The sequence below is a fragment of the Coloeus monedula genome (assembly GCF_965178545.1).
Source record: "Coloeus monedula genome assembly, chromosome: 12".
In the NCBI taxonomy this organism is placed as follows: domain Eukaryota; kingdom Metazoa; phylum Chordata; class Aves; order Passeriformes; family Corvidae; genus Coloeus; species Coloeus monedula.
The window spans coordinates 20,339,333-20,358,723 of record NC_138792.1 but is presented as its reverse complement, the minus strand read 5'-3'; the positions used below and the strand labels follow the sequence as shown (position 1 = coordinate 20,358,723).

The 19,391-nt window shown below is 44.7% G+C and overlaps 1 protein-coding gene across 4 annotated transcripts in view; it reads left to right on the top strand.

Annotated features, from left to right (window-relative positions):
• The window catches only part of LOC309577537 (integrator complex subunit 6-like), a 39,946-nt gene extending 32,111 nt beyond the window's left edge, over positions 1-7,835 (top strand). Inside the window, exons 11-19 of one of the 4 annotated variants that reach the window (XR_014226772.1) lie at positions 53-163; positions 1,819-2,034; positions 2,535-2,658; positions 3,211-3,353; positions 3,696-3,927; positions 4,542-4,934; positions 6,304-6,397; positions 6,822-7,123; positions 7,560-7,835. Coding sequence is in view for 2 of the 4 variants with exons in the window: in XM_082289643.1 (XP_082145769.1) it covers positions 53-163; positions 1,819-2,034; positions 2,535-2,658; positions 3,211-3,353; positions 3,696-3,927; positions 4,542-4,934; positions 6,304-6,397; positions 6,822-6,921 (1,413 nt within the window). In the remaining 2 variants the exon portion in view is untranslated. Of the gene's footprint in view, positions 1-52; positions 164-1,818; positions 2,035-2,534; positions 2,659-3,210; positions 3,354-3,695; positions 3,928-4,541; positions 4,935-6,303; positions 6,398-6,821 lie in introns of all 4 variants that reach the window. The other 3 variants (XR_014226773.1, XM_082289643.1, XM_082289644.1) reach the window with 3 other exon arrangements.
• The last annotated feature ends 11,556 nt before the right edge of the window (positions 7,836-19,391 follow it).

Below are 19,391 nucleotides of genomic sequence, written 5' to 3'. Positions count from 1 at the left end.
TCTTTTTTAAATATTTATTCTCTTACTATTGTGTATTTTGTTTTCCTTATAGCCATTAAAGAAAGCCCTAAGGATGATGGGAGCTCCAAATCTGATATCAGATAATTTAGATTGTGGACTTAGTTACAGTGTTATCTCTTACCTTAAAAAACTCAGCCAACAGGTAGTATTGATAAAACCTTTGCAATTAGAAGTGCGTTGATTATTTAGCTTGTGGTAATCTCATTATAAAACAGTTAATCCCTGTGGGAGTTCATATGGGTGTGCAGCGTATATTATAATTGAAGATTGGTGAGCATTTCCACTGCAAATATGGATGACTCCAGTGTGATTCTATAGCCAGTGATTGTGCCTTCTGTAAGTGGGGGAGAGGAATGCAAAGGAAACCTCTTCAGCTATACTTTAAATGCTAGACTTTAAACTCCAAAGATAATCACTAATTGGATTTATGGCTGCTCTTGCCATTTTTCTTCACAGCTGAAGTCAGAGGCTTGCTTTCAGCCTCATGTTTATTTCCACGTGTCCCTTGGCAATGTGTATTTTCCAAAAAAAAGTGTGTTCTTCTCCATGGGGAATAAAATCATAGTTCAAGCTTTATATCTGAGCCTCCTGTTTCCTTCAGGTCAAAGTCATTCTATGTGTTAAGTGTGACCTGGTGGGAAATAGTCTTACATATCTTTTTCTCTTTGCCAAGACTGCCATTCCAGGTGTAAGGGCCCGGAAGCTCTTCCTTCTTAGCATGAGAGGCTCTTACAGCAGTAGTTGAATATCTAGAAGGCAGTGGGGAAGCAGTGCAGCCTTTTACAAAACAAAAATCCTCCGCCTTAAAGAAGGCACAAAATACATCCCAAAGCCTCTGAAAAACTGAGCATCTACTAGACATAAAACTTCCTGTGGTATTTTGGTAATCTAGTGATATGCAAATTTGTATTATTTATCTGCACTATGGAGTTGGAATTACTTGAGATGGCTGCTGTGGCTCTCACATTCTCAGCACATGGAACAGTTTGAATATGTGGAATGCATTATAAACTCCTGTATAGGCACAGGCAATTCCAGAATTCTGCTGTGCTTCTGCTGTCCTTAAATTCAGTTTCCCACAGATAATGAAGCAAACTCTGCAGAGGAGGAGCTCTGGGGGAAGTGGGTTGCAATCACAGTGGGTTTTGGGGTGTTGGTTGGTTGGGTGGTTTTTTTTTCCTTTGGACGTATTACTAGTGGGTAAAATAAAACTTAACTCTGAATACAGTTAGAGCTTAATACAGTAAAATTCTCTGTAGCTATAATAAGAAATCTGTGCTAATTGGAGAAGTGATACATTTTTAGAAATTGACTCATAAACCAGATTTCTTTTACAACTTTTCCCCCTGTATTGTTACAAACATACAGGGCAAACCTTAGTTCATAGGTTGCTTCAAAAATAAACTGAAATTATATTACTACATCTGAATAATACTGTTGTTTTAGATGCAACTTTATTGTAACCTAAGGCATCCTACCTTCCATTTTGGTTTTTCTTTCCCTTTAAAGATGGTTCTTCAGGGACACAAGAGAGTCACAGACTTCCAGCAAAATCAGGGATATTCACAGACCTCCTACTGGCATATAAATTTAGATACACTGGCTAAATATTTTTCCATATGCTAGCACATCAGGATTTCTTTATGCTTGAGATCTAATCTATGTAATCCAATACATCCCTGGGTAGGTAGTTGGGAACTAAATTTGTAGTTTAATTCTGCTAATGTACTGTGTGTTTTGTACTGGAAATGTGCAATGCCTGCTGATTCTTTAACTCACGGTGTGATTCCATTTTAGACAAAAATAGAATCGGAACGGATAATAGGTTCAGTGGGTAAGAAAGTTCCACAAGAAATTGGAATAAAAGTGAAAAATCACTCCAGTGGCCTCTCCTTGGTACACAGTAGGGATTTTAAACAACTGCTGCAAGGGATCACTGGAGAATCTCCACTGAGACTATCGGAAATAAATGTTAAAGAATTTGCTGGATTCCACATAGGACTTTTAAACAAGGTAAACAGCTCTGTGATCTTGCATGACTAAGCAGTTAATCTCATCTGTTTTAAACAAGTAACTTCTATGTGTAGAAGTAACTATGTTACTACTTAGTGTAGAAGGAAGTACCTTCACTGAAGTGGGATGAGTACAGCATAGACATAAAGAGGGAGAAGAGTAAATGCAATTTTTTTGCATTTGATTTTGGGACACTGTTTGAAATCCCCATGGTAGTAAACAAAAATTACTGTGCTTTAAGTGCCAGTCTCTGCAAAAGACAGCTATTGTTGTTCATCCATGAATTAACATGCTTACTGTTAATGGAGCTGAAGGCACTAATGCTGAATAAGGTCATGTTGAAAAGACAGCCACTGAGCTTGTTGTAGCCCGTTACAAAGGTCTAAACTTTCTTAAGAATATTTTTTAATAGTTAATGTTATTACAGTTCATAGTGGAATTTCTCCATGCACGAGAACTGATGGATTAACTGAAAGTTACGTATTTTGTTACAAAACTAGGATTTGAAGCCACAGGCATTCAGAAATGCATATGATATTCCTCGTCGCAGTCTTCTAGACCAGCTAACAAGAATGAGAACCAATCTTCTGAAAACACACAGGCTTATCTTGGGACAGGATGAAGGTAAGGAGTCACAGTTCTTCATTAACAGTTTGAAGAGAATACAGCTATTTTTGTTACTTCCTAAAGGCAGTGTTTTTTGTCTCTAGTGTGGGAGCAGAAGTAGCCATTGCATCTCTTGCTACGTCAGACAATGCCATTTTCTTGACTCTGAAGGGGAAGGAAGGAAATTTTTGCCTTCTGTCATGCAAGATGTCGTGCTTGCTTTGAAATTTAAATATAAGTTTCATGGGAGAGCTTTCGCATTCACCAGGGTTCAGCATAAAGTGATGGGGGCTTAAGGCAGAGAGGAGCTCTCTTTGTTTTTTGTGAGGTGCTGGTGGTCTAAAGATGCAGTTGTCAGCATAGAAATTAACGTTGCTTATTTTTTATTCTTCTGCCAGTTAAGCTCAGCTCTTGCCAGGCTTATTTCCACAATTGTAATCTTCCGCTCTTCCTTTGTAGTGAAGAGAAGTAGTCAGTTCTAGTTCTTAAATGCTAACACTTGGAATTGAGGTGTGTGAAGTTTGTATTGCCTTAATTTTAAGACTAATTAAGATCTCTTTTCTGTTGCAGACTGCCTTCATAGTGTTCCTGTTGCTCAGATGGGAAATTACCAGGAATACCTGAAAATGATGCCTTCACCTCTTCGGGAGATTGACCCAGATCAACCAAAAAGACTTCATACATTTGGCAATCCATTTAAACAGGATAAGAAGGTAGGAGGGGCCTTGCTGCCTGCTGTGCCTTTATATTTAACACAGCTTGAAATAATTAGAGTAGAATTTCTCCCCCACAATTACAATCTATTGCTAACCTGTGCAGCCTATGGAAAGGAAGGATGTCTCTCCCATGTGGTCCAGGAGGAATGTGTACAGAATCGTGCTGGTTTACAGAGTGGCACTAGGCTCTCTCTGGTTGCCTTGGGTATCTCTGTTCTGAGAGCTGTCAAGTGTTCCAAAAGCCACTTAAATCTGAACACGGAGGGACTCAACTCATCAGTGGATTGGTGAAACAGTTGCTGTTTTGTACTGTTACTTAAATTATTACTTTCTTTTCAGGGTATGATGATAGACGAAGCCGACGAGTTTGTGGCTGGGCCCCAGAACAAGATCAAGCGCCCCGGGGAGCCCAACACGCCGGCGTCACTGAAGAGGCGGCGCAGCATGTCCCCCCTGCTGCGGCGGCCGCAGTCACCGCCCGTCGTCACCAACCACGTGGGCGGGAAGGGGCCACCCGCTGCTCCTGGCTCCCCCTCCTACCTGAACCTCAAGGGTGTCGCAGCAAATAAAGGTATACTGAGCTGTGGTACAGCAGCTTGGGTGGTGGGGGGATATGGGGAGGAAGGGAAAAGGTTCTGCCAGCGCATCTGTGCTTTGCTGTTATGTAGGACTGAGTTTCTTTTGTTGACCTAGATAAACCGGCTGCTGCTACAGCTAAGGAAATCTGAAATAAAAAAAAACCTGTTTGGAGATATTTTCGATCTCAGATCAGCTTTTAGTTTTTCTTTGTGTATTTTGTGGCAAAGAAGGAAAGTTAAAATATGGTTGTTTCATTTCCCACAAATAGGAATTGTCATACACACCTATTGCAGCATATGGAGTCGGAAGAAAACTCAGTTAGCTGGGTTTGGGAAGAGAAGGAAAACAGGAGTTTACTTAGGAGTCATGACTTTGCACTAGGAATACAGAACATGGTGACTTCACAATAGTGATAGGAGGTGGTAACAACAGTCCAAAGGGGAATCCCTTGGTCCCATCCACAGTTGAATAAAAGTATTGAGGTGTTGTCCAGCGCTGTCAGATTGCTACACAGCACTTCAGACAAAAAGGATACAGAACTACTTCTGTTTGGTTCTTTTGATGCTGTGCTTTTGCACCAGTAAGGTATGTATTTTTCACTTGTAGATACCAGTAACAGTGTTGTCCAAGATGGCAATGGAGAGAAGAAAGCAGAAAATTGTCAGTCATTGGAGAAGCACATTGATGGCTTACCTGTGCAAATGGCTCCTGTGGTTCCAGCTGCTGTGGGAGAGGATGAGATGTTACCTAACGATTTAGACTCTCTACCTGTTGAATTCAATTGTTTAAGTGAAGATGGGTTGGATCATAAACCTGGTACCAATGCACTTGTTCGAGGGCCTCTGAATTACAGTGTGAGTGGAGATGACCAAAAGCGGGCCATGGAGTCTACTTCTGAATCTGTGCCAAATTCCTTTAAAATAACACCTACCATGTTGGAGGGAAACAATGCTGACATCAAAATTAAAGTGATGAAAGAGGTTCGCAAACCTGGAAGAAGTAAGTTATTTGTGTGTGTTTATTTTAGTAGTATATTATATGTGGTGTGGGAGAGAAGACTTTTCCTTGAAGGAAGGAGTTATTTTCAATATACACAGAACTTCAGACACTGAGTAATTTCTGGTTGCTTGTAAATGAGCAATGGGGAGGCAAAAAAAGGAAATGCTGGGCAGGTGAGTTGAAGTTTGAACTTGTGCTTGGGAAGTTGAGTGCCAAGTCACCCTGTTTGCCCTCAAAGACAGGGTAACTGGTATATGAGGTGCCTGGTGAAAGCAGCACCCTTCAGAGGTTTTGATTTTGTTACCAGTGATCTAGTAAGACTGGGTACTCTGCCTTAGGCTGCACTGCTCCTGTGTACGCAAAGTGTACTTGATGCTCTGTGTCCATCAAAACTCCCTTTGCAGGGCAAAGGCATGTCTCTGTTAAGGGTGCATCTTGGAATATGTTTGAAAGGGAATATTAACAGTTCATAGCACAGTCAGGCTTTTTAAAATTTTGTGAGACTAATTAGTGGTGAAGTGCTGCTGCAAACTTTCAGGAACTGAAGACTAAAAATGACATTCTGCAAAGTGGGCTCGCCCAATTTTATACCAAATTCATGTTTAGTAAATGATGTGATGTAGAGTAAAACACTGTGTTCAGTGTGAGTTGCCTGTCTTGCTGCAGAATCCAAGCAGTCATCAAAGAAGGAAGCTAAATTGTAGTGGCTTAAATATGTACATCTGTTCAGAGGTGTGACTCTTTATGCTCCCTCTGCCTGCTGCATCACTCTGAGCAGGCTCTTGGTCACAGCACCATAAATGTATTTGTACTGGGGCCAATTGTGGGAAATAGTGAAACAATGCTGGTTTAAAATTTTTTTCCAATTTGATATGTCCAGTTTATTCTTTTGCAGTGAACATATTTACCTTGTACCTGTGGGACAGTCATATTTTGCACACGCCCTTAGTTGATAATCTGTCTTTCTAGAGATCTAATGGCAACCTCTGCTTTCAGAAACAATGGCTCCAGGCCAGATCAGGGTTTGGTGGCCCTGTGCATGTTAACTGTGATCATGGAAATGGGAGGCTTCTCTCTACTCAGCCTGTGTTTTCTGAAGATAAAATGTTCCTAGCTGCTGCTCTTTGAAGAGAACCTTGATCTTTGGTGCCACATTTGAACTCCCAGATCATCAGTATCACTTTAAATTATTCTATCACCTCTCTTCTGCTCTTAAAGCTAATGCAGGTGTTTTTCTTGCCTTATGTGTTTTATCATACACAGATACATGAAACTGGGCTTTGTTTTTCCTTTTTGGCTCTTAAGCTTTTCTGAAATTGCATCTGCGACATTCATTTTTAACACATGGTTGAATTTTTATCTCTTTTAGATTATGAAAAAATATTTTCTCTTCTTGAAGAGGTGCAAGGACCTATGGAAATTCAGAAGTATTTCATTGAATTTGCTATCAAGGAAGCAGCAAGGTTTGTGTAGATAGAAATGACTCAGAGTGATAAATATTAATTTAGATCGTGGTAGTAAATATTAAACTTTATCAGTGCTAGTATTTTGATTTTCTGTTTTGACATATTTAAATTATAATTGTTTTAGTCGTCAAATTACCATTGCATTTGTATGGAGTAAATGGTCTTTAAGTAAAGTTTAAATGTGAATTAGAGAGATACTGGGTTGTTACTGAAGACCAACCCAAAATTTGGGTGGGCTGGGGGGAGACAGATGTATTAAATTAAATTTTCTAGCCATTCTTATGCCAGAAATAAAGAAAGCTCTTCCATACTGGAAACAGAGAGCCTCTGGTAATATGATTTGTCATAGCTGAATATTCTTGAGTTGTTCAACTGTATTTTTGGAAAAAGAAATTTACGTTGCTTTCCCTCTCTTCTGTAGGTTTAAAAAACGGGTCTTAATACAACATTTAGAGAGAATACTAGAGGAACTAGATTTCACCAGCCCACCCAACAGAGTTAATCATGTCAACAGTAGATAATAATGTACCGGCCAGACAAATGTGGACTAGGAATGAGTTTGCTGTGCCACAGAAGAGTGGAAGAGGACGTAGCTGCTGCCCTCGCCATCTTGGCAGTCAAGTGATTTTACTGTCACAGTCTGAGAAGAAGCAGTGGAGCTTTAACTTTAAGAGCCTGATTCGGCAGAAGCTGGGCTATAACCTTAAGGATTTGCTATGAAAGGTGTGGCTTTTTCCTGTGGAGGGTGCTGTTTGCTCAACAGGCGGAAGAAAATAACCATTGCTGCCCCTCCTGCAGGTGATGAGAATTTACTCATTTGAACGCTGTCATTAGACATTTACGTGCTGTAGGCAGCAGGTTGCACTAAAATGGGGCACTGTCAAATGCACACACTGTCTGCATCGTGGAGAGAGCCCGTGTGTTCCCAAAAAAACCCTCCCAGAAACACCTGCACTGGTAAAATTGCATGTTGCCATCACAGAGACAAGGGTCTTGTTCCCAAGAACTGCTAGCCATGCCTTTAAACTTGAGATTCAGTGTAGATTGAGAGTAAAGAAACTGCTATTGTGTTAATGAAAGCTAAAGACAGCCCTGTGACTGTTACCACCTGATGGTCACTAAACAATCTACCTCAGACTCTCTTCTGTTTTGTCTGCAGACATTATGAAAGTGCACCTGAGGCTTCCCAGGTCCCCGACTTCAGTTCTCTTTCATCCTGTGAGGAGGACGGAGATTCTTCAGGTGGCCTTGGCACACGCTGTGCTTTGGAAGCACTAAAAGGAAACGCTTTTAAAAACGTGTATTTTAATGTTCATACAAAAGAGATTATTTTGAACAGTATTGTTACCAGATCACTAATTTGATATTTTAACTGTATAAATTTTTTTGGAACATATGTATATATAAAATAAACCATTTTATTAATTTTTAAGAAGTGCTAATCTGAGGAGTCTATAGCGGGCAGCACTGAGTTCCTCCAGTTGTCTGCTACCGGCAGACTGAGGATATTTTTGTAAAACCAGCTGAACCTGGTCTTTCACATCCTCAAACACAGCTTATGGTGTTAGCTGCAGAATGTGTTTGTACCCTGGAACACCTGCCCATGTGTCACTCAGCTTGGCCTCTGTGGGGTGCACATTTTTACTCAGTTTTGAGGGCACTAAGTTCCAGTTTGCCAAACCCTTGGTTATCTGAGCTGGTATTTTCTCTTCTGTTCCTCTTAACTATTTTGTCCAAAGGCAATGCCATATATGACAGAACATATAAAGGAGACTGAAGCCACCAGTGTGTAATTTTTTTTCTCTTTAAAGCAATACAGTAATGTGCCAGTATTAAGTGGCTGTTCGGATGAGTGTGTATTTTCAGTTGTTTGCTCATAACATCCTCTGATCCTCTAACAGCTTTCTTTAAAAGACAGGTTGAAATTGTGCTCATGCTAACTTGTGCTCTTGGCCTCATATGGGAAATATCCCAGGGATTTCAGTGGACTGGCCAGGCAGGGAAATAGATTTTTGTGGTGACCTATACTTCTCTGTTCCTACTGGTATTTTTAGTACAAACCAGCCTGTGAGACATCTTTTCCATCCGCTCTGAAGCAGTGGCCTTGGTTTCCTTGGAAGATGCAGTCTGCCCATTGGAATGACACCAGTGAAATTCAAGAAGGAAATGAAATCCAGCAACAGCAAATCTCTGTCAGGATGTGTATGAATGAAGTGACATAGGAGAAGGCATTACTATAAACGTGTCCTGATTCTTACAAGTAACTTTTATTCATCTTTGCAGATGAATAAAAGTGATTTTTTTTTTCTTTTTTTAAACCACAGAAATACCTTGGAATGATACAAAGGGGGATTTACTCCTTCAAGATTTCACATGGAAGCTGTTTGTCACCATGATGGACCTCCCATGCCAAATGTTGGACTCTTAAAAGGGATTTTGTATACAGAGGGTCAGATACACTGTGCATACCTCATTGTAAAATGGCCTGGTTAGAAGCATCAAGTTGCTTGTAATGTGCTATTCTTGAAATAGTAGGTGATAAGAGGAGACAGCTTTCTTCCATATTGGCCATTTAATTTTTATCACGGATTCCAGAGACACTCACTTGATCATTGTGTGTCTGAGCAGGGGCCAAATTTTTAAGTAGTTACCTCATTAGTGTGTAAATCTGCTCTTTTGGTGGGATGCAGTTGGCTGCCAAATCAGCTGCAGAGAGCTGGTAACTTTCATTCACTCATTTGGAATCTTGCTCCTCAGAAGCTGCAAAATGCTGTGTTCAAGTGCAAGCAGTGAGAATTTTCCCTTACCTTACCATTATCTTATCTGAATAGTTTGAATTTGGGTTAGAATATTAGAGCAGCGAAAGCCATATAGTGAACTGGACATGAGTCTTCATAGGAAGGGAGGAAGGAAGATGTCCTCAGGGGTTGTGTCAGTGCAGAGATGAAGAAAAAGGAGCAACAGCAATTGTTGAAGAGCACACACAGTCCTGAGTTCCACATGGACCACAACATGGACATGGCTCATCTGGGAAGCAGAAAATATTCCACAACCAGTTTAAGAAGGTTCTTAATGGAGAGAATTCCTTGTGAGCCAGACCACAGTGCTGGACGTGGTGGGTCATGCCTTGAACAAACAGAGTCCCAAGATGTGGTGGCACTTCAGAGACAGCCAGGAGGGCCACACTGGTATCAGGCCTTGCCTTTCCTGGTACAGACCATGGCCCAGCAGCAAGAGCTTTGTCACCAGGGCTGTGACCTGTGTGTCAGGTGAGCCTCTTGCAGCAGGAATGTCCCTTGGCAAGGGTTCAGGAGAGAGGATGAGTCTACTGATGGCATCCTGGAATTGGAAGCCATTTGTGCTTTGCTCAAACTTATGTTTTTGAGCCTTTATTTATGTAAGGTTGAAATAATGTTGGGAAGTAGGGAAGAAGACTATTTCCTGTAAGGAGCACTGTTTAACAATCTGGATTAACAAATTTAGCACTTGCCTTCCTTGGGTAGAAGGGTTATGAGGTGCTTTGGAGTCTGGATACCTGTGTGAGTTCTGCTGCATCCATTTTCTGACCCTCTCTTGCCTAAGCCTCCTCAGAGCGCGTTATCTTTATTTTTTCCCTTGTAGACATGAAGGGTTTTTCCTTGTAAGCCATGTAGCTCCCAGGCCCGTCACCATGGCAGGTGTCTGTTGGATGCTGCTGTTGCCAGTTCGGGGGCACAGTGCATTTACGGTGGGCACGTGTATTCCTGGCCAGGTTTAACCAGCATCAAAGAGTGATTGTCATCTTCCAAAATTGCAGCTGAAGAGGCTGTTACTGTGCTGTGGTTAAGTAATTGGTACGTCTTCCTTTGCAGGAAACTGTAAAAAAACCCCCAAACCTATTTTTGTGGGGTTCTTTTTCATCTGGTAATTTTCTCCAGGTTCTTCCTCTAAACTGCTTGTTTGAAATGGCAGCAGCATAGGCTGTTGAGTTTGATTTCTTTTGGTCTGTTTTTTAGTATCTAAACTTCTGATGGAAAAGTACAAGAAATGCATTATCAAACAGAAACAAACTATTATCAAAACCTATAAAGCTCAATTACAGTGTTTCATACCAGCAACATGGCAACATCACACCTTTAGCAAATGGACTTGAGAGTGCTTGTCTTGAGAATGTGCAATCTAGTTAAGCAGAAAACAAGGCCAAAGACATTTCAAATCTGGCAGAAAGGAGGTTTGGCAGAGATCTGAAGGAAGGGTGTTAGTCACTGGATTTAAAAGGAGCTGCTGCTTGCAGGTCTGCAAAAACAAGTTGAAGTCTATCCTAAGTGGGAAAGGAGAAGAAGAATGCCTTGGGATTTATCTTGTGGCATGCAGGTCTTAAGCTGTATTCTAAATGTGAATCTTGGAATCATTTCAAGGAGGACAGACTAAATGAAAAATGTTGAACTTAACTGAAATTATCCATTCAGTTGAGCTGCAACCTGGCGTCTTGTTTCATCCCTGAAAGTAAGACTGTTGGCTTGACTTTGGCATTGGTGTTTTTCTTCTCTCTGTCTGTGATGCAGTGTTGTCTCTTGGTAAAGCAGCATGGCAGGGGAGCCACGTTGTTGTCCATGGAGCTGGGAGTGCAGGCGAGGGCTGTGGGAATAGCTGGTGGAAAAGGCAGTTGCTGCTTGTGTGCTGTGGGAGGTGGTTCAACCTCACCTCTTCCATGTTAGAGCCTTAATTTTAAAAGTGTACAAGATGCTTCTCAGGGCTGCTAGCACAGATCTGGTGCCTTGAGCAGCTGATTACTCAGAGTTCAGAGGATGGATGTGCCAAGGAAGGAGTTACATTGTACAGACTTGTACAGCCTCGTGGTAAATGCTGGAGGATATTTCCATAGGCAGTGGAAGAACTGAGCTGCACCTGCCTTCAGCTACATGGCTTTACCAGCAATGGGGACTGCTGGTACCATGTAAAGCAAATTGCCCTTTACCTGGAGCTGGGAAGTGCTCAAAGCAGCTGCATATTTCTTCAGATTTCGAGCTTGGGCTGAAGCTCTCAAACAATTTTTATTGAAGTCCAGAAGAATAGTTTGGCCTGGGAAAGGCAGTGGAATGGAAACCTCTGATGAGATTTTTGCTGGAGATCTGGGTTTTTTGAGAGCTTGGGAAAGTTTTATCTTCACATCTGTAGTGGGAATTTCACAGCTATTTCCTAGTCCTGGATCGGCTCCAGCTGCAATGGAAGTAGCTGGATCCTTGGCTTTGTATATGCTTGCTGTCATCTCAGTCACTGTCACTCCTCTGATGCAAACAGTCTTGCATAATGTCCCTTAAAATACTGCACACCTCTGGCAATTTGCTCTATCCCTGTGCTCCACTTGCCACTGCTGAGCAGCTGGTAGGAGGGACAGAGCTTTTTGGGAATGATCCCCATGGCGTGTGCTCATTTATAAAGTACTTAGAGCCCTGCAGGATGTTGAACAGGAGGAGAGAGTTATAAAGCATTTTGTTAGTTACTAGGGCAAAACTCTTTTTTCTGTGGTCAGCCTGTTTCTTGTCATTTACTCCAGAGTAGGTGCATATTTTAATGTTAAATTGTATCTATAAATATTTAGTGTGTAGAATATATCAAAGAGAGGTTCAGTCTTTTGTAAAGGATGAGGTAGGGAGACTTGCCTCCCCCTTGCTTCATCTGGCAGCTGTGACCGATGTGTTTGTGCAGAGGTGGCCCTTGCAGAGAAGGATGCTGGGCTGTGCTTAGGTTTTCCACAGGGAGGGACTGCTGTAGAACAATCTCAGGTCTTTGATATGTGACAGTAGGTAACTGGAGCTGATTTTTGCTGGATTTCTGGAAACGCACTGACTGTTTCTGGAGGTGGTGATAGCAGCGTGAGCAGTTCTTGTCTGGGCACAACTTTCAGTGCTGAGGAGGCTGTCGGGGTATTTGGGATTTGAGCAGCCACAGGTCTGGTCAGAGCACACTGTGTAGTGGCTGCCTGATCCCTTGGCAGTCTCAGACAGTGGGTGTCTCAGGGATCAAGGGTGCTTTCCTAAGTACGACAGAAATAAAAATGAGCCCTGTTCCCCAAGACTAGAAAGTGATAAAAAAAAAAAAAAGGCATTTTGCTGATTGCAGATGATTATAATGCAGCTGCTCAACAGTGACATCCCAGCCATGGAAAAATAACATTGATTCTTTGAGCTGTTTTCCAGTCTGCACAGCATATTAAAACCCTTCATGCACAGCTGGCACATTTAACTTTGATTATGTTGTTGAAGTGACTGATCTGAGAGCGGCCTGGATCCCAGTTGCTTGCAGAATTTGAAAATAAGATTGTTCCAATTCATCTGCAGTTGGTTATTTTGGAAGAGAGAGAAACTATCTTGAGCACTTTCAGGGCTGCTAATTAAAGTCTTGTGGCTCTCCTCTGAGAGAGTCTTTAAAGGTGGATGGAGGGACTTACCCAAGGTCATACAGTGTTTCACTAGCAAAGATGATTATAAAATGTGTGGCCTAATTTGGTCTTGCACACTTCAATTATTTCCCTGGTGTGGACAACCCCACCACAAACCAACACACTGGCTGCTGGGCTCGTGTATGTGTCATTGGGTTCCTTTTTCCCTGTGCTCTTCCACCTGCCAGCCTGGGTCTGGCACCAGAGCGGCATGAGGTGGAGACAGGACAGGCTGCCTACTGCTTCCACACAGAGGTGGCTGCAGTGGGTGCCTTTTTGCTGGAAGTGTGTTTTTGGGGCCAGAAAAAAGCAGGAGCTTGGAAAGGAAGATAGCAGGGCTGTAGAGAAGCTGCCCAACCCTGTCGGTTTGGCTTCTGACCCAAGCTGCTCCAGCACCTTTCCTTTCCCAGCTGAGTGAAAGCATATTTTGAAATGCCTCTGGCATCCATGGGTTCAGGGCTCCTCCCTCTGCACACACAGAACTTAGAAGCTGCTATTCAAGATGATCATTAGCGGAAAAGGAGACGGTGGGGGACTCGGGAGCTCTGGAAGAGGCTGTTTTAAGTGTATCACATCCAGCAAGCCCTCCCGCAGGAGTTCTGTCAGAGAACAGGAATGCCTGTATGCGGTGGCAGCGTTTGGCTTGCTGGGAGCTGGATGGTGGGCAGGACATGCCGGGGCTCGGCGAGCTGGGAAGGCTCTCACCAAGCTGCTGCTGCGGCAGCCCCTGCGGCTTCCAGCAGGTGAAACCGGGTCAGAGCGACTCCTGGGAACTGTCTGAATTCCCCGCAGGAAAGGCAGTTGCTGGTGAGTCACGGCCCAGACTGTGAAGGGAAACGGTTGCTGGATAAATAGGTTGAGTGATGGTGATGGCTTTTCTTCACACATCAGGACCCCTGAGGAGGCTCTGACCTCGTGGGGCAGCTGAAAGCTGTTTTTTGTCGGGGTTCCAGGTGGTCAAAGCTGGATTCCTGTGGATGTAGATAAAACAGGCTCTCCTTCCCAGGGTCTGCCTTCCACCTCTGGACTCAGTGTGCCCACTGTTGAAGGGAGAAGGGGTTGTGAAAGTAAGGAGATGAAAGGGACAGCTCCTGTCATGATAGGAAACCAGAAAGAGGTTGAAAGCCTTTCCCCGTTCATCCTCAGGCATGAGGTGGGAGCTGCTCTGAGGGATTGACCAGTGGTGAATTTGGGAGGTCGGCACTGTGCTCAGTGCGAGGCTGGTGTGGGGCCCTGCAAGGGGGGTTTCATGCCGATGGAGTGCTCTGCTCTGTCTGGAACTCATCTGACGTGACTCACTCCTTACTTCACTGCCCCTGTTTTAACTTGCACTTCATCTCTGTGGAGCATCCTGTTGCTCTGCTCCTGGAATGTGGTGGGGTTGAGCCTCAGGTCTGCCCCTTTCAAGCTCTGCAGTTGCTGCTTGAGCACAAGAAGCAAAGGCAGAGAACAGAGTGCCTTGCAGAGCTCCCCTGCCTGCTGCTCCCATGCTGGGAGACAGCTCAGGCTGTTTCCATGGTTGTCCCCCCCTGCCAGCCCTGGACAACCCAAGGCAGCAGCATGGCCATGGCTGTGCTTGACCACCAGCAGACCTGGGGTTTTTAACGAGCCCTGGTGCATCCTGTAGGATATGTGGGGTAGGATATGTGGGTCCCTCCCATGGGAGATGAACATGGGCCTTGCTCTGCTGTGGTTTTTCCTTTGTGATCTGAAGCTGCTGTATTCAAATAGGTATGGAAGGAGCAGCCAGCTCCAGCTTCAGAGTGATGGTGGTGACTTCACATTGAAATGGTGCCACCATCCCCAAGGTCCCTCAGCAGAGATCTGTGTGTGACAGGAGGCTGTAGAGCAGCACGGTGGCCTTGGGTAAGGAGGTCGCATCATTTGGCCCCTTCTCTCCCCTCCATGTGCTTTACATTGTGCTGGGGAGGTGGTACCTCCCTGGGATTGCCCTCGCTGGGGGCTCACCCAGGCCTGTGGGTGCCTTGAAGGCACCGGTAATGGCCCAGGGAGTGACAGCTTGGTGTGGATGTTGGGAGGAGAAGGCCCTCTTTGAAGTGCCTGCCTAACTGGCTGCTTCAAAATTACTTTGGGATGCGTCTTGTTTTGTGCACTTCTGCATCCGGGGTGGGGAATCAGTCACTGCTTCAGTGTTTGCTGTGCACACAGGATGCTCCTCCTGCATCCTGCACTGCAGCAGAGACCTCCTGGGGCAGGGACAAGGGATTCTGGAGCAGCCTGGGGCTCCGAGGACATCAGCACTGGTGTTTTGTGGCTGGCCCTGAACTGCTCTAAAATACACAGCAGAAATACTTTGGGGGAGGAGGGGAATATTTTCTTTCCTTTTTTTTTTTTTTCTGAAATCCAAAGTGAAGTGCCCCTGCAGCATGACCTGCCTCTGGCAGATCCTGGGGAAACTGGTTCAGCCAGCACCAGTCTGGGCAGGGAGGGCACTGCCAGTGCTGGGTGCTCTGCCTGGCAGCACTGGGATAGGAATGGGGAATAAACAGCCACATCTCTCTGTATGGGGGGCTTTGGGTTCCCTGGGACCACTGGCATAGGATGAGCCATTTATAATCCAAATGTCACTTTTTAATTCTTTTTTCTATCTCCCTTCCTATTAAAATGGCCTGGGAAACTGTGACACCACACAGCCTGGGCCCCTGCCAAGGAGCCCTGGAGCTTGTGTTCCTGCTTGCGCTGCCAGGCTCCCGGCTGCCTCACTGCTCTGTGAACTCCCATTTGCCTTTCTTGGCTGGAAAAAGGATTAAGTTAGCAGGACAGGAAAATTAATTCGCTGCCATTTTAAGGATGTAGCTTTCATTGCAGTCCAAATGTTTTGAAATGGCATTGTGTCACTGAGACCAACCTGGGGTTGATTAAAAGGCTTTTACCTGCCGGAATATCAGATTTTATTTCCACCGGGGTTCTGCCCCTGGTGATTATGGCTTCAAGGTGAACCTCAAGGCCAAATCTAAGGAGTGTTTTGCCTTTGTTGTTGTGCTGGCTGTGGAAAGCTGGTACCAAAATCTTTTCTGCTTGTTTAACATTCAAAATAGCCTTGCTTTGCCCTTCTCCTCTGCAGGCAGTCTGCCAGTCTGGCACAGCACAGCCAGGACAGCAGGGAACTGCAGAACTTCTCTGCCCGGCTGAGGGGCCCAGGGGCAGCACTGTGGATCCTGTGGGGTGAGCCTCAGCCTTCCCGAGTCGTCTGGTGGAAAATTGCTGCCGTTTGGTGCAGGTGGTCCCAAAAGGGAGCAGAAATGGTGCCACTCTTGGTGAGGAGGGCTGTATCCAGCTGGAGGATGTCCCCACAATTAATGTCCTTGCTGAGGGTGTCAGAGATGGAGAAGGGTAGATCTGCTGCAGTGTGGTGAAGGGCGAGAGAACCCAAACCGTGGGAAGCAAGCGGTAAGGAAGCCAAAAATCATCAATAGAAAATCAATAGAAAGTAATCAGCATTCTCTGCTTTCTCCAGTGAAGGGAACTGTGTGGGTGCTCCAAAGCACCTGGAAGGGCCTGTTAGCTGCCAGCTTTCCTGAGAAAGCTGTGCTCCAGCTTTGGGCAGCAGTGGGGCACAGAGCACATGGGTCCTGGCACCAGACTGCAGCAATGGCTCCATCTGGGACACATGGAGGGGACACATCAGATGTGTAACCAGGAGGGATTTCCACACATGGTGCTGCAGTTCAGCCCTATTGACCTCTAGTGTAAGTACTTCTGCCAGCTGCACTTCCATTCTGGCCTCACATGGAAGGGCTCCACCAGTGACTGATCTCTGACACAAGCCATGGTCCCCATCCCCTCACCTACAAGGGTGTAAATGACTCCTGCCCTCCTTACCAATTCCTCACTGAGCTCTCATTAGAATAGTTCAAAAACCCAGGTGGTTTTTTGAAATTAATGCAGATTAAACCTGCTACTTCAGTAATGAATGAAAATCACCAGCACCTATTTTTTATTTTACTATTTAATGTAGTAGAAATATCACAGCTTGTAGCCAAAGCAACGGGTGTAAATGTTCATTGGGCGAGGCTGGAAGCTCTCCAGTCTAATTCAAGAAATGCTTGGCTCAACTCTTGCTTTGCTTTTGAAGAAGAGAAACTCATCTGTGAAGAACCCCACACTGCAAGGTAAGCACAAGGTGGCTTTGGGAGCTGGCTAAGGTGCCCCTTCCCAGAAGACTGGTTTTATTGGTGTTTTACCCCCTTGTACTGTGTGCTGGATGCAGAGCTGCAGCAGCATAGAAAGTAGATGAGGGGTGAGTCTGTTGCTCTCTCTGGTGCAATCCTGATGGATGCTGTAGTTGAGTAAACTCCTCCAGTGCTTTGCTAACTTTCCAACCTCGGCCAGTGGAAAAGCAGAGCAGGGAGTGAAAAGTGATCTTGCTCAAGTCCAGGATTTTAACTATCGCCAGCCCCAGGAGCAGCCTGAGTGTTTCCCCCAGGGACTGTTGCAATACCAGACTTTGCAGGAGCCTGTCCCGTGAGATGGCAGGAGATTAGCACATGGTAGAAAAGCCTTTACGGTGGTTAAATTGAAGACAAATATGTCAGCTCTGCCAGAGAGGATGATGAGGAGCCTCAAAGGCAAGCAGAGCCCCAGGCTGGTACTACTTCCCTCCTATATGTTTTACTCAGCTACTTGCAGCTATTTTGATCCCCTTTACTGATCTTACCTCCCAGTAATGAACACCAGGCCAGACAGCACTTTCACACAGAGCTGCCATAATTAAGGCAATCACTTCATGTCAGTGCTGGGCAGTCACTTTTAAATAGTCACTGACCTGGGATTTGCTGCAGCAGACTCCAGAATGGTCAGAAATAAACAAACAAACACTTTAAGGATATCAATTTTTATTTGACATTGTGAGATCAGTAAGAAAAAATAATTTGTACAGCTTTGTGATAGAACCGTTGCTGCTGCAGAGTGAGGCTACTCCTCATGAGAAGGGCCCTGACACAGCCCCAGGGTGCTCCCAGCAGGACCTGGTCCGAGCAGGTGACATTCTCCACCTCCCTGTCCCACAGCAGCACCTCTCAGCTCAGACAGGTCCCTGTAGCCTTCCAGCAGCACAAATGGGGCTTCTCAGATGTTCCACATGAGCAGCTCTGCTCTAAGACCCTCTGCAAAGGGCTCAGTGCAACCATGGCTGCAGGACCCATCTGCTACAGTAGTTACTGAGCTCCTGCTGTCCTCCCTCCCTCTGCTAATTCTGTCTCTCCTCTGTCCCAGAAGGTCACCTGGCCCATGTTCAGCCTCCCCTCTGTGCAGCAGCTGCCGCACAGCAGCCCTATTCCCCAAGGGAACAGCTCTGTCCCCAATGGAGAGATGACCCAATACTATTTCCAAGGCCTTTGGTGCTGGCAGGAGCCGATTTGTGACACCAGCAAGAGGGGAACCAAGACACTTTAGGAACTAATCCTGCAGCTCAGATGCTTTCAGTTGGCAGAGTAACCCTTTCTAATCAAACCCAGATGCTTAAAAGTGATTGTAGAGCAGCAGCCATGGATATTGCTCAAGCACTGGGGCACCCACTCCATAGGACGGGCAGAGCTAGAAAAAGAGGCTTCGGTTTACACAGTATTTTTGCCAAGCTTTTTGCCTTTGACAGTTCTTAATAGTTTAAAAAAAACCCCAAACACAACTCCACAGATGCCAGGACAAAAGGCTGAGTTTCCACTGTGCCAGAAAAACATCCTCAAACCAGGCAAAATTCTTGCTGGCCCCACCAGTACCTTGACCTACCCTCCCTTTGCTGGGTCAGGGAGGTGAAATACCAGACCAAGAGAGATTTTAGCATTGATTCAGCCCCTGAGGGGAGATAAGAATTTAGACATAAGTAAGAATTAAGGACAGTATGATCAGTTCTAATACATGGAATCAAGACAGTAATCTTAAATCAATGAAGGGCTCAGCTGGAAAAAATCAAGGTGAAAGGCTCTGTTGGCAGAAAAGGGGTAGTTGTCCTGGATTAGTGCCAGCAAACAGAGCAAGCTGCTGGACCCTACCCCTGATCACTGACAGAAGGGACAGTTCTTACTGATACTTAAATATAAAGATGACTTGGAGGTTGTACCTGGTGCCAACACTACGTTTAGCACATTCACAACATTCAACATTCCCCAGTTCACAGCTGGAGAACATGGACCCAGGGGGTGAACATGGAGTGTGGCAGATTATCTACGTGAGCTGCCTCCCCCACATAAACACCAATGCACAGCCACAGCACAGGCAACCTGGGGCAACTTACATGAAACAAAGGAGGGCAATGAGGAAATAATGTGGTAATGAAAAACCAGGAAAAAAAAAGAATAACCCTTCACACAACTGTTTTTCAGCACTGTAAAAAAATAAAAATGAAAGCAATCTTTTTGACTTCCCCTGCCACACTGTGCTGTGTCCCACAGGCATTCCAGGATCAGGTGCTGCCCCTTTTCCTGATGTTCAGTGATGCAGTGCACACAGCATTTCTGAGGGTGTCCATAGACTGTAGTGCAAGCAAACTGAGAAAATAAATACACTCAAACATTCCCTCCTGTCAAAGAACATTAATTCCAGGAAAAACTA